General features: G+C 40.2%; 1 protein-coding gene across 1 annotated transcript; it reads left to right on the forward strand.

Moving 5' to 3' along the window:
• The first annotated feature begins 1,442 nt into the window (after positions 1–1,442).
• On the forward strand, positions 1,443–11,143 carry ACTA2 (actin alpha 2, smooth muscle). Its single transcript, XM_032116052.1, has 9 exons — positions 1,443–1,547; positions 4,115–4,286; positions 6,005–6,133; positions 7,484–7,594; positions 8,093–8,177; positions 8,262–8,423; positions 8,669–8,860; positions 9,764–9,945; positions 10,730–11,143. Exons 2-9 carry the CDS (start codon positions 4,158–4,160, stop codon positions 10,871–10,873), a joined length of 1,134 nt encoding a protein of 377 aa, XP_031971943.1. The 5' UTR covers positions 1,443–1,547; positions 4,115–4,157; the 3' UTR covers positions 10,874–11,143.
• Positions 11,144–12,411: the final 1,268 nt, after the last annotated feature.

Below are 12,411 nucleotides of genomic sequence, written 5' to 3' on the forward strand. Positions count from 1 at the left end.
TGCTTACCTCAGTGGGTATTTTATTTTCCTTTTTCAACCCCTTTTTCTTTTTTTTTTTTTTAATATCTGTGTCTTTCACCCTGATGATGGAAGTTAAATAATAAATAGCTTTTGCACAGCTCACGTTCCACCACTTGTTAGCTTCTGTTTCTGACTCTCCAAGGCAGTCACATTCCTTAAAAGTTCCTTTCCTTAAAAGTTAAATTCCTGTTGGTGTTCAATCCATAATTCTGCCTATTTGTTATCTCTACTAGTAGCTTATTCCTTAAATTTTCACATCAGAAAAACTTTCACTGTGGTTTTCTGGGAGGTTTTCTTGCATGAAAACTACTCAGGCAGCAAGCACTCCATAAACAAACGCACAATGCCTCTCCCTGTTGTAACAAGGCTTGCAAAGCAAGGCTCTCACTTGGATTCTCACATCTCTCTTGGCTTGTATGCTTGGAGCACTTTTGAATTTGTAAGGTTTAATACTGGAGTTAAGAGATGCTGTTTCTGGTATTTTGTACAAACTTGATGACAAAATATTGCTGGCTGTGATAGGGCTGCTTCACTAGAATTTGTCTGTCCAGAGAACAGTTGGCTACAGCTGTAGAAATCCAGGCCTGTGCTGAAAATAACTTGTACAGTGTGACCTGTTCCTTTATTTGCTAAAAACGTGTTCAGTGGAAAAGATAGCTGGGGTTATAAAATTCAACAACTGTATTATGAGCAATTTGGGATGTGAGTTTATGACAGTCCAGGCTTGTGGCCATCAGTAGAGCAGCACTAGGGCAAATTTGGGCCACAGGTCCTAGGGTTGGAAAATAAGCTTTCAGAGAAACAGAATGAGTTCTAACCCACCACAGTCCAAAGGGGATCATAACAACCTTTTAACTGAACTTTTTCACAACCTTCAGAGACTTCTCTGTGAACCTTGTACAACAGCAGGTACTTTTTTTACTACCTTTAAGCCTGTGGGCAATATTTAGTATACAAACCAAATGCTAAGCTTTTAAAGAGACTTTGTAGGAAAATTGAGCAGCTGTTTAGCTGGCCAGAAATATTTATTCATTGTTTTTATCAAAAACTTTAATGGCAGCAAGGTGTTTCTTTAAAAAGACCTCCCCTGTTATAAACGACTGCTCTTCCAATATCTATTCTGCTTCTTGGATGTTACTGTGGAGTCCTGGACCTCTCTTGTTTGAGCACATGGTCCTTCTGCCAGAGGGTATCTATTGTGGGCACATTCTCTCTGTATTATAGCAACTCTCCTGAAGTTTTAAAGTGTTTATCTTACTCAGCTGAAAGTCTCCTCCTGTTTCATGAGCTCTGCACTGGAATGCAGTGGAAGAGACCCAGGGCCTGTGGCCACCCAGATTAGAGTTTTTTGTATTAAGGTCCCTATATGGTTTTGTTAGAGACTTCAGCTCTGTCTCTGTCTGTCTCTGCTCCTTGTTTGGGAGGCTAGTGGGAGGAGAAGAGCTGAAGGGGCTATATAACCTCTGAGGTTTCAGATACAGAGTGTACCACCCTAGAGCAGCCATCCCCAGCCAAGCGCTGTCAGGGTAAGTGGCACGGAACCAATGGCATGATTTACAGATTGCTGGAGGATTTCAATTAAATAATGTCAAGTGGAAGCTATTCAGGAGGATGTACTGCTGTGCTGTAGTTTGCTTAAGAAACTTACTACAACTGAATTGATAAAATACTTGTAGTATTTATACTGAGTTGTCTTTATTTTATATTTTGAAAGGAAAAGAAAAATTCTACCCTAATAATTTTGCTGCTTCTACCAGCACTTCAGCAACTGTATAAAGAAACGGTTTGGGTAATGTCACTGCAGGAATTACAGCTATATTCTGGTTTAAATGAACCTGTGTGACATTGGGGTGTTAGTTTGGGACAGGGTTCCTGATGGAGTATGTAGCAGTGTTTCTTAGCAGATTTGCTTCAGTGATTTTAATCGAGTGTAAGGTGAAAGAGTGTTTTGTGCAATGTGACTGCAAGAAGAGCTGGGAGTATGCAAATCAGCAGTGTCTAATAGGATAGAATGAGGATGCATGTGTATTTATCCTTGTCTCTATGTGTATGAAACTACTGTTCTGTAAAATGCCAAATATTCATTAAGGAACAGGCTACATACAGTACTTCTTGTGCAGCTGGAGTTCTCTTAATAATTTGTTGTGGAGATTGGTGAGGTGATTGATTATATTTACATGTAAAACAGGGAGAAGAAAGAGGCTAAAGGCTGTACTGTTTTCTTGGGAGAAAAATTTCCTTTCTTCCGCGGTACTCAGTGACATTTGCTGCTCTAAGATCTTGTTACTGCCTGCAGTGGCAGTCCTGAGCTGTAACTCATTGGTTGGTAGCAGAGCCCTCTGTCTGATTTTTCAACTTTTTGTGCTTTATTACTAAATATGGTTTTCATTTAGAGCCCAGTAAGCTCAGAAATGTAGCCTTTCCTGCCCCCTTCTTTCCCCTCCCCCAAGTGATTTTTGGCATTGCATTAGCTGCATTGGTTTGAGCAACCCCCCTGACCTCAAATGCTGTTCCAAAAACAGACAGCTGAAAAGCGTATTTCCTAATTAGGAAAAGTTTGTCCAAACCAGTCTGTTCATTCATGTTAGATAACAATTGTACTCCATTCAGTAAATATTTTAATATAAAGAGCTTTTTCCCCCTAGGAGTTTAATAAATGAAAAAATTGCAACTTACTTTCCTTCCCCAATTACAATGATAAAATATCTGGAATATTAAGTTAGGATTTCCCTATCCTTGTCTTCTCCTGGGAGCTCTGCCCACACAGCCTGCAGGAGCAGGGTTGCAGCCATGTCTCGTGGCTGCCTGGCTGGGGAGAGACAGAGGACCTCAAATGAAGGATTTGGGAGAACTGCCCGTGCTTGTTCCATCCATTGCAGGGGCTAAACAGATTGTGGCCTCCCTTGCTCATTGGCCATGGCTCTTGCTGACCCCATTCTCATTTCTGCCTGCACTTCCAGTATCCCTGCAGCAGAAGGTTTTGGAGACTGCATGTGGAGCCAGCTGGTCCATGGACGTCAGCTGTCTCCCTTAGCTGTTAACACATTGCAATTTGTTGAACTCTGCATGGAAGCCCGGGCTTGGAGCAGGCCAAGTGATTCCCTACCACGCTATAAATTGCGAGCAAACAGTTCTTCTTGAGTCCTGGTATTCAGTGCTTGTTTCTGTAATTGACTTTAATACAAAGCCTTCAAAGCATTTTTATTACCCATATTATCTTCCTGTTGCTAGAGGAAGAAAACAGTTTCTTTTTACTGAGCCAAGGAGCCAACATAAATTGTTCTGTCACTCTACAAATGTAGTTTATTAGCTGCTTTGAAATTATGATAGAGCAGACCTTATGACCTGCTTTTAAAACACATACTGTCTCTGGCTTAATTTTAAAAGTGGGTTTATTTTTCTGAGTGATTATGGGAGAACTGGAAAAGACTTGCCTTTTTCTTTTCCCCCTTTTTTATTTGGAAAATTCCTACCTTTTTAAAACATTAAGTGTAAACTTTGTTGGCCACCTTCACCAATGGATTAATATCTGCATCAGGAAAACGCCCCTGGTACATGCATGGCATTTCATGTAGTTAGTTTTTGGGAAGCCCAAGACTAGAAGGGGAAGTTGAAATGCTCTTACCTTTAACAGGTTATCCACATGTGTCAGGATTTTGTCAGGGTGATAGAAAAGCAGGAGAAATTGTGCTGAATTCAATGCAGAATTCAATGCAAATGAATCTTTGTTTTTGCAGCTGTCAGTCCAGTGTTCTCATTTATCTCCTTCCCCCAGCCGTGGATTTCTGTGACCAAATTTAGATAAACATTTGCTGCTCCCTGAACTCTCTGCCCGTGCCGCAGGGCTGGAAGTCTCCTCTGGAATTCCCTGGATAATCTCTAGTGTGCACAGCCCTTTGGCAGACATGGTTGAAACCTCTCATGCTTTCAGAAGGAAGCCCATTCCCTCCCATGGCCCCGCAGTCCTCGTGATTCCCAAACTGGGGCCATACCTCTCCTTGCATGTTCTGGTTGCTTTCCTAGAGCCAAGGTGGCTCTGCTACCTGAGTATGTTTTTTGGTTTTGATTTAATTCTTCCCTGCTGTTTCCATAGGGCTGTTTTCTGTCTGGAAGGCCAGTGGACACTGCTGTAGAAGATGTGTGAGGAAGAGGACAGCACTGCCCTTGTTTGTGACAATGGGTCAGGGCTCTGTAAAGCTGGCTTCGCTGGAGATGATGCTCCAAGAGCAGTTTTCCCATCCATTGTGGGTCGTCCCAGGCACCAGGTGATGAACTACTTTGGTTGTTTCTTACTGGGCTTGTAGAAGGCTTTGTTACCCTGTCCCTGGCTCTTCACCCGAGGGCCATCTGTGTCTGGCACTAGGCCAGCCTAGGGTGATCTGTGTAACAGTCTTTCCAGGCAAAATGAGTCCAGCAGTGCACTCACCTGAGTCAAAGGAAGTCTCTTGCCTTGTGAAAGGAATCCTTTTAAAATTTTTCACTCCCTTCTGTGACATCTTTTCCCTGCCCCTTGATTTTGAATCGCCCAGAGAACTTGTTGAGTAAAACTTGTTTAAAGAAACCCCACCCAAACCCCAAATAAGCCCAACACAGGAACATCTGGAAATTCTGACTTCCCTTAAAGCTGATAATAGGTAATATGTGGAACACTGAAGGAGGAAGCAGAAGTTTTCAGTCAGCTTTCTCCTAACCCTTTTGACTTTATTCATTTAACTGTCAGAAGTGGGCACCTGTCTAGGGTTGAGTTTCTTTAGCTTCAAGGTTTACATTTGAGTATATGATGCATTCCACTATATTTTAATAGTTCTCAAAATACATTTATTATCTGAGCTGTTAAATACAGAGAATTTATGAGACAGATCACCATTAGCATGAATTAGAGAAGCTTGTCTAGATCACAAACTAATCCAAGCAATTAGCAGATCCACCTAATTGCTTGTATGTCACCCAAGGCCCTGGTGGGAAGAGGCAAGCTCTTTGTAAGATGTAGCACTTCATATACCCAGTAAATGCATTTTAAGTTCTCCAGGATTGGAGAAAGACCTGCCTTTCAATATAGAAAGTAGGACTGGAGGGTTAATTGAGGTCTCTGGGAATTACCATAATTTAAAAAGTGTATTTAAATGCCATTGTCTGTAGCTAGTGTGAATGATATTAATTGCTCAAAACCAAGCCATAAAGTTACAAATACATAAAGAAACAAATACAGATTTCTAGAACATTTCTTTCCTGATCATGTAGGATGGATCATCCCATTAAAAATTGCAAATCTGGGATGCCTGTTTTTAAGACACAGAGTTAGAGATGCCAAGGTTTGGAGTCTGTAATGACTAAGTTCTGATAGGAGTATTATGCACTGAAAGCATCCTACTGCATACTATTTTTTTTTTTTCATTATTTCTGACTTTAACATAGTGTATATCCAGAGTACTTGCCAGCTTCTGGTCCTTTAACCATATCTACAGGATTCATGAAAATACCTGTAAAGAAGCCCATACCAGTAAATTTAAATTGTCCATCCCTAATTACGGTATTATGGCATTCAAAAAGAAGATTAAAAAACGTTGACGCTTAAGCTTTGGGAAAAGTGAAGTGTGTATTGCTCCATCTTGACCCTTAGATGGCACAATATCACTTTCTGCTTTTACTCCACTTTATTATCATTTAGTAGACAGTTCATCCCTAGATAATAACAAACATTAACTCAATTTTTCCACTTTATCTTGATGCATTTAATACTGTACTTGTTCTTGTACATGTACTTGTTTATTTAACTGTAGTGGAAACATGAACTCCAGAAATTTAATAACCAATCATTTAATATTGGCAATTTAAGAGCAATTCGCAATTCTTCATTTGTTAGTGTCTGTAAACTATGTTGCAACTAGTGTAACTGGCAACTGGATTTATTTCACAGCTAATATTCTGTCTACTTAATGACACTTTTCCCTGAGAGACTAATGCAATTTGTATTATTCTATAGGGTGTGATGGTTGGTATGGGTCAAAAAGACAGCTATGTTGGTGACGAGGCTCAAAGCAAGAGAGGAATCCTGACCCTGAAATACCCCATAGAGCACGGCATCATTACAAACTGGGATGACATGGAGAAGGTATTTCAGCTTTGAAAATTGATGTGTACCACTGGTAAACAGAACTACTTGAACTAAGTATTTACAGAATATCCACTAAATTTTAGATTAAATTGTCATGCTATTAAGTATGGCTCAAGGAGAAGCTTATTAACAGCCAAGGTTAATGTGCATGTAAAGCTGAGTATCAGTAGGAGTACTTCAAAATTGTAATTGGGAGTTCTTTTACTCCAGCCTGATCTTTGCCAGTTACTGAGAAGTGGGTGGGGGGAGAAGAGGTCAAGGAAGAAAGAAAGAGAATATATCAATTTTCTAGTAAAAAAATGGAATTTAAGAAGGTGCCTGTTTCTGCAAAAATGCAAAGCATGTATGTGATTCTGATGTGAAGGGCACTGTTTATACACATACTTTTTAATGCTTGAAAGATTAGCAATATTGCAGTGCCATGCATCCATTTCACAGCCAGTATTTGAATGAAAGGCTTCCAGAACCATGTTTATAGTCATAGTCTGTACAGATGACATAATTCCTAAGATTCCAAAATGGGATCTCCATTTAATGTAGTTCTGTGAAAATAGGGTTATTTGGAACAGTCAGGACATCACAACACACTGTAAGTGTACGGAGTCACACAGCACTTAATGAGTCTCAGTATTGTAAATTTCACTTGAAAGCAAAATCTTTTAGATGCCAAACATACTAACAGTCCCTAATCACCACAAGCTTGAAAACAAACTTAGCAAAAAATTATTGGCCTTCAGACTGAAATCTCTGGTTGTTTTACTTCTTATCAGTGTATTAACCTCCTCACTGCAGTCCACTTGGCCTCAGAATTTTACAGCTTGTAGGAACAAGTCATGTGGAGGTGATAAACACAAGCTGACTTTCAACCTCACAAGCCATTTATCTTCATTTCTTTTTATGAATTCTTGGGCTGGCCTGTACAAACCAAAAGATGAAACTGTCAAGAGACCCATTGTCTGTTGACCTCTGTATTTTCTCTGAGTTGTTCTGGAACTGTTTACCTTTCAGTTTCCCTTCCTTTCCTTTCATTATTGAAATAGCATTGCTAGAACCAAGTGTGTCCAGTTCTGTCTTTTCTATTGCAAGAATAATATATTCATTTTCATTAGCTTATGTGTCCTTAAAGTAAGTTGTATATTACTGGTAGTAAAACCTGAGGATAGTGGGTTTTTTCTACAGTTATTCTGGTAGTCTCTATGGAAGCAGTAAGAACAACTGCATGAGAAACATCACCAGCCTTTATCTAGAACTGTAAGCAGAGTGCTGGAGCTCAGTAACTTCCTGAAAGTGATGCTGACCTGCTGATTGATGGTGTTTCTTTCCCTTGGCTTCTCTCATTATCCTCAGATCTGGCATCATTCTTTCTACAATGAGCTCCGGGTTGCACCTGAAGAACACCCGACTCTGCTGACTGAGGCACCACTGAACCCCAAAGCCAACCGTGAGAAGATGACCCAGGTAAGCTCACAGGAAAGCTGTGGAATAATCCAACCTTTTCATTCAACAGGTTGTGAACGTCATCATTCTAGTTAGTCATGCTGTCCAGCAGTCTGTTTCTCTCAGTTATGGAAGATGGAAAGTACATAGTGACCACCTGTCATATCTACATGTTATTACATATAGCTTAGAAAGTCACTGTATCCATGTCGAATGTGAGTACTTCAGTCTGTCCAAACTTTCAAACTTTATGTCATCTTAATCTGTTTTTATGCCCAGGCCCCTTCCCAAATTATCTTTAATATGTGGATGTGGCTATATCAATACCATAAAGGTATAGGCCAAATACAGGAGGATATCTTACAGGACAAATACTTTTGGATTTAGATTTTTTCCCTTTCTTGTTTTTACCAACCATTGAGAAATATGAAAATCTTGTATTCTACCTCTCTTTCAGTAAATTGCTTCAACTAAGCTAAACTCCCTAGTGCTAAGACAATTATTTTAATGGCATTTCAGATAATGTTCGAGACGTTCAATGTGCCAGCCATGTATGTAGCTATTCAAGCCGTTCTGTCCCTCTACGCCTCTGGACGCACCACAGGTAGGCCTCAGGGGAACATGGCACAGACGTTTGAAATAGTTCCACGGGTATGACGGGAATGAATCGTGTGTTCTCTTCTCAAAGGGATCGTGCTTGACTCTGGGGATGGTGTCACCCACAATGTGCCCATCTATGAAGGCTATGCCCTGCCACACGCCATCATGCGTCTGGACCTGGCTGGCCGGGACCTGACAGACTACCTCATGAAAATCCTGACGGAGCGAGGATACTCCTTCGTGACCACTGGTAAGGACACGCTGCTGGCTGACAAGGAGAGTTGTTCATGTGCGATGTTTCCACTGGCCTTAGAAGGACTATCAGTGGTTCTGCAGTTGAATAGGCATGACAAGGTCTCCAACATGAAAGTCCCTTGAAAGACTAGCAGACAATTTGTTTAAAATATGGGAGTGTTGGAGGATGAAAGGGAAGAACCAGTCAACATGTCTGGGTCCTTCCTGAATTCCATTTTAAAGATTGAATCCTCTTTACAGCGGAGCGTGAAATTGTCCGTGACATCAAGGAAAAGCTCTGTTATGTGGCCCTGGACTTTGAAAATGAGATGGCCACTGCTGCATCTTCCTCCTCTCTGGAAAAAAGCTATGAGCTTCCTGATGGTCAGGTGATCACCATTGGGAACGAACGCTTTCGGTGCCCAGAGACCCTCTTCCAGCCATCTTTCATTGGTAGGTTCAGTGACTGTTCTGCCGTGGTGAACTGCGCAGAAATACCACATCCCTGTTTCCTTTTAGTTGTGCTCCATTACTAACTCACCCAGACCTAGACACGAGTGTGTTGTAGCACCCATTATAAAATAATCTTTTACAACAGAACTATTAATATTGTGGATAGAACTTCATGTTAAAGAATTAGCCAAAATGCTTTCCCAAAATAAACCTGAAATGTTTATTCTTGCCTTCTGGCATTGGGCCTGTGCCATTTTGTATGTTTGAATGTGCTTGCCAGGAGTGGGAAGAGGTGGGAGGGGCAGGCAGGCAGCAAGACCTATTTTTATTTTTCCAAAAGACTGCTCCAAATCCTGAATCCACGGTTCATTGCCTTTTCGGAGCAAAGCCAAGACAATGCAATTGTAATCAACATCCATGAAGGCAGATTTGCAGCTAGGTCACACAGAAATCCAGTGTCAGTTCTGCCAATAGGCAGAATTTCAGTTCAGAAATAATGTAGTTGCATACCTAGAGGTATTAGGACATATTTTGACTCTTCTGTCTCTGAGTTGACTTAATTTGAAAAGAAGGAAGAAAGAAAACAAATTATTCCAAGATCATATAAGGAATTCTTAGGACAATTGAGATTTCCTGCAAAAGCCTAGTGGAAACTTTACTATTCCACACCCCCAACTTTCTTTTTAAGGAGGAGGTGGTGTGTGTAAGGGGGGAGAGAAGGGCTGTACACAAAGGAAGTCTTTAGCAAATAATTTAGGCAACTGCAGAATGACTTTCCAGATTTCCAAAGCTCTGAGACTGATGTCTTCCAAAGAGTCACTAAACGTCATGTCAGTTCTGTGTTAGTAATTTTAAGTCTCTGTATGGAGTTGCTTCCTCAGTGTTCTTCTGTACCTTCCCCAGGCATGGAGTCTGCTGGTATTCATGAAACCACTTACAACAGCATCATGAAATGTGACATAGACATCAGAAAGGATCTTTATGCCAACAACGTGCTGTCTGGAGGCACTACAATGTACCCGGGTATTGCAGACAGGATGCAGAAAGAAATAACTGCTCTGGCTCCTAGCACCATGAAGATCAAGGTATGTATGGTACAATCATTTGTAAACTATATGAGCTGGCATTTACAAAGTCCTCAAAGATGTAGTAAAACATGCAACACTTTACAAAGTAAGTGCTTTTAACATATTTTGAATCACATCTGGATTATCTAGCAAATAATCACCACCTGGTAACTTTGGTGCTGGAAGAAGAGAGCCTTTTCTCATTGCCTTGTTCATGTTGAATTCTGTCAGGTGCCCTAATGTGGCCAAAAAACAGCATGGACCCAGCAGCATGATTTTTCCTCTGGGGCTGTATGTGAGCTTCTTCAGCCCTTTTAGTGTGATGGACATGGAAGAGAGAGAATGCTGGTTTTGTGTTTGGCTTACAGGTTTGAAAGAGACCCTGAAAAACCAATCTTCATTCTGCTGCTTCGAATCTTCTGTTCTTTGCTTTACAAACATTTTATCAGCTATACCAGAAGGAGCACTCCATAGGTCATTGATTTTTTCAAGCCTTTCTAGACTGCCATTATATGTTTCCAGAGCAATTATCTCCCCTTTTCTCATATGTGCCTGGGGGTACATGAATGCGCCAGGGATAGGGGTCACTGAAAAGGCTGAGTCAGGCAGAGAATTTGAGGGTATAGATTTTTATAACAAACTTTAAACTTTTCTGCTTGCAGCAATGGATAGCTGTAATAGCACTAGCATATATAGGCAGTGTTTTTGTTGATATCACATATCACTGCTTTAGTATTTTTGTATAAAAATGTATTTTATTCACAGTAGTCAGTTGTACTTAATGCTTTTATTTCTTGAACAGATCATTGCTCCTCCTGAACGCAAGTACTCGGTCTGGATTGGAGGTTCTATTCTTGCCTCCCTCTCTACTTTCCAGCAGATGTGGATCAGCAAACAGGAATATGATGAAGCTGGCCCATCCATTGTTCACCGCAAATGCTTTTAAATTGCTTTAGCTTTATATGTCTCCTTAGTATGAATGTATTCAGGGAAATACATTCTTATAATTTCATTCCATAAATCCTTCATCGTAATTAATCGAATTAATTGGATACTGTGTATTTCTTAAAATAAATTTTAAATATGTTATGAAATTGCTGCTCCTATTTAAAAACAAAAGGCAAGACGTGCATGAGTGCAGATGCCATTACAGCTGGCTTGAAGCTCCATCTTGTGACATGAATTTATTATTACACTGTACTGGGCTTAACAGAAACGGAGGTGCCTTTATCTCAATGATACCAATGCCAGAAAATGCTCACCTATCAGGCTGCACGTTCTCGAAGTTTAGCCTCAGAAAACATTTTAATCTGCAAACAGAACCAGTCGTGGTTCTTACAAAGTTCTAGGCAGTACCAAAGGAGCACAGCATCTGTTCAGTATCAAGATGAACACAGGCACCCTGCTTTGCATCTTCTCTATCCAAAAATATTATCTATCCACATCATTTCTTACTTCATAGCTGTCATGCAGGAAAAGCTAATTTATTACAGTGCATGGGCCAGCGGTGTACGATGGGTACCGCAACAATTCTGTATTTTCTTTAAAGAAACAAAACCTGTTCCTTTGGGAGCATATCTGAACACTAATAGTAGGTCAAACATATGATTTTCCTATTGTATGCCCTCAGGATGAGTGCAGCCTATTATTTTTATTTTGTGATTTCTAGCAAGATCTAAAGGGTAATTAAGCTGGCTTAATATACTTTCTCTTCAGAACATCTTTTTTTTCTTAGAGGGGGGGAGTAATGTGTTCAAAGTAGATAAAATAATTTAGACAACGTTCTTTTTCTGTGGTTTTTCTGATTCTATTTATAATCTTAAATACATCAGCTAAAGGTATATGCATAGAAGCTGGAGCCAGTAACACTGTCTTAGAAGTATATAAATATGACTAAGGAATTCACTGAGACAGACCTGGAAAAGGTCACTTCTAAGGAACTTGCTGCAATCTGTATTCAATAGAGTTCAGGATAAAGGATGCTATTTATGTTTGTTAACCTATTTTCCTCTCTCGACTCAGTAGTTTACCTCACTTGCCTGTTACTTGTTATCTTTCAAACTAAGCTCTTTGCAACAGCACCTGTTATTTACCATGTCTGCATAACCCTGGGGTTCCAGATCTTGTCCAGCTTCTGACTGTTAGCACATGTTGCAAACCTCTTTGTACTAACCTTATTATTTAAAGTATAGGTCATCTAGATTCTTGGAACAGTTACTAAATAAACTCTTGTAAAAGCAAATAACTTTGTATGGTTCTTCCTTCTAACTCTGTCTAGATCTTTTTATCTAACTCTAGATAGATCCAGGGAACCCTTTTCAGGATAAGAAGTGTCTTTCAGTTTAAAGTTTCTACTGGCAGGTTGCTGGAGAAGACACATTTCTCCTAGGGACTCTGATACATCTCTGCTATCCCAAAATGGTGAGGGTCAGCTCCCAGATAAAGGATTTGGGTATTTCTAAGTATTTTCTCCTTAATTACTTA

This window comes from Corvus moneduloides, chromosome 8 (assembly GCF_009650955.1).
Source record: "Corvus moneduloides isolate bCorMon1 chromosome 8, bCorMon1.pri, whole genome shotgun sequence".
NCBI classification, from domain to species: domain Eukaryota; kingdom Metazoa; phylum Chordata; class Aves; order Passeriformes; family Corvidae; genus Corvus; species Corvus moneduloides.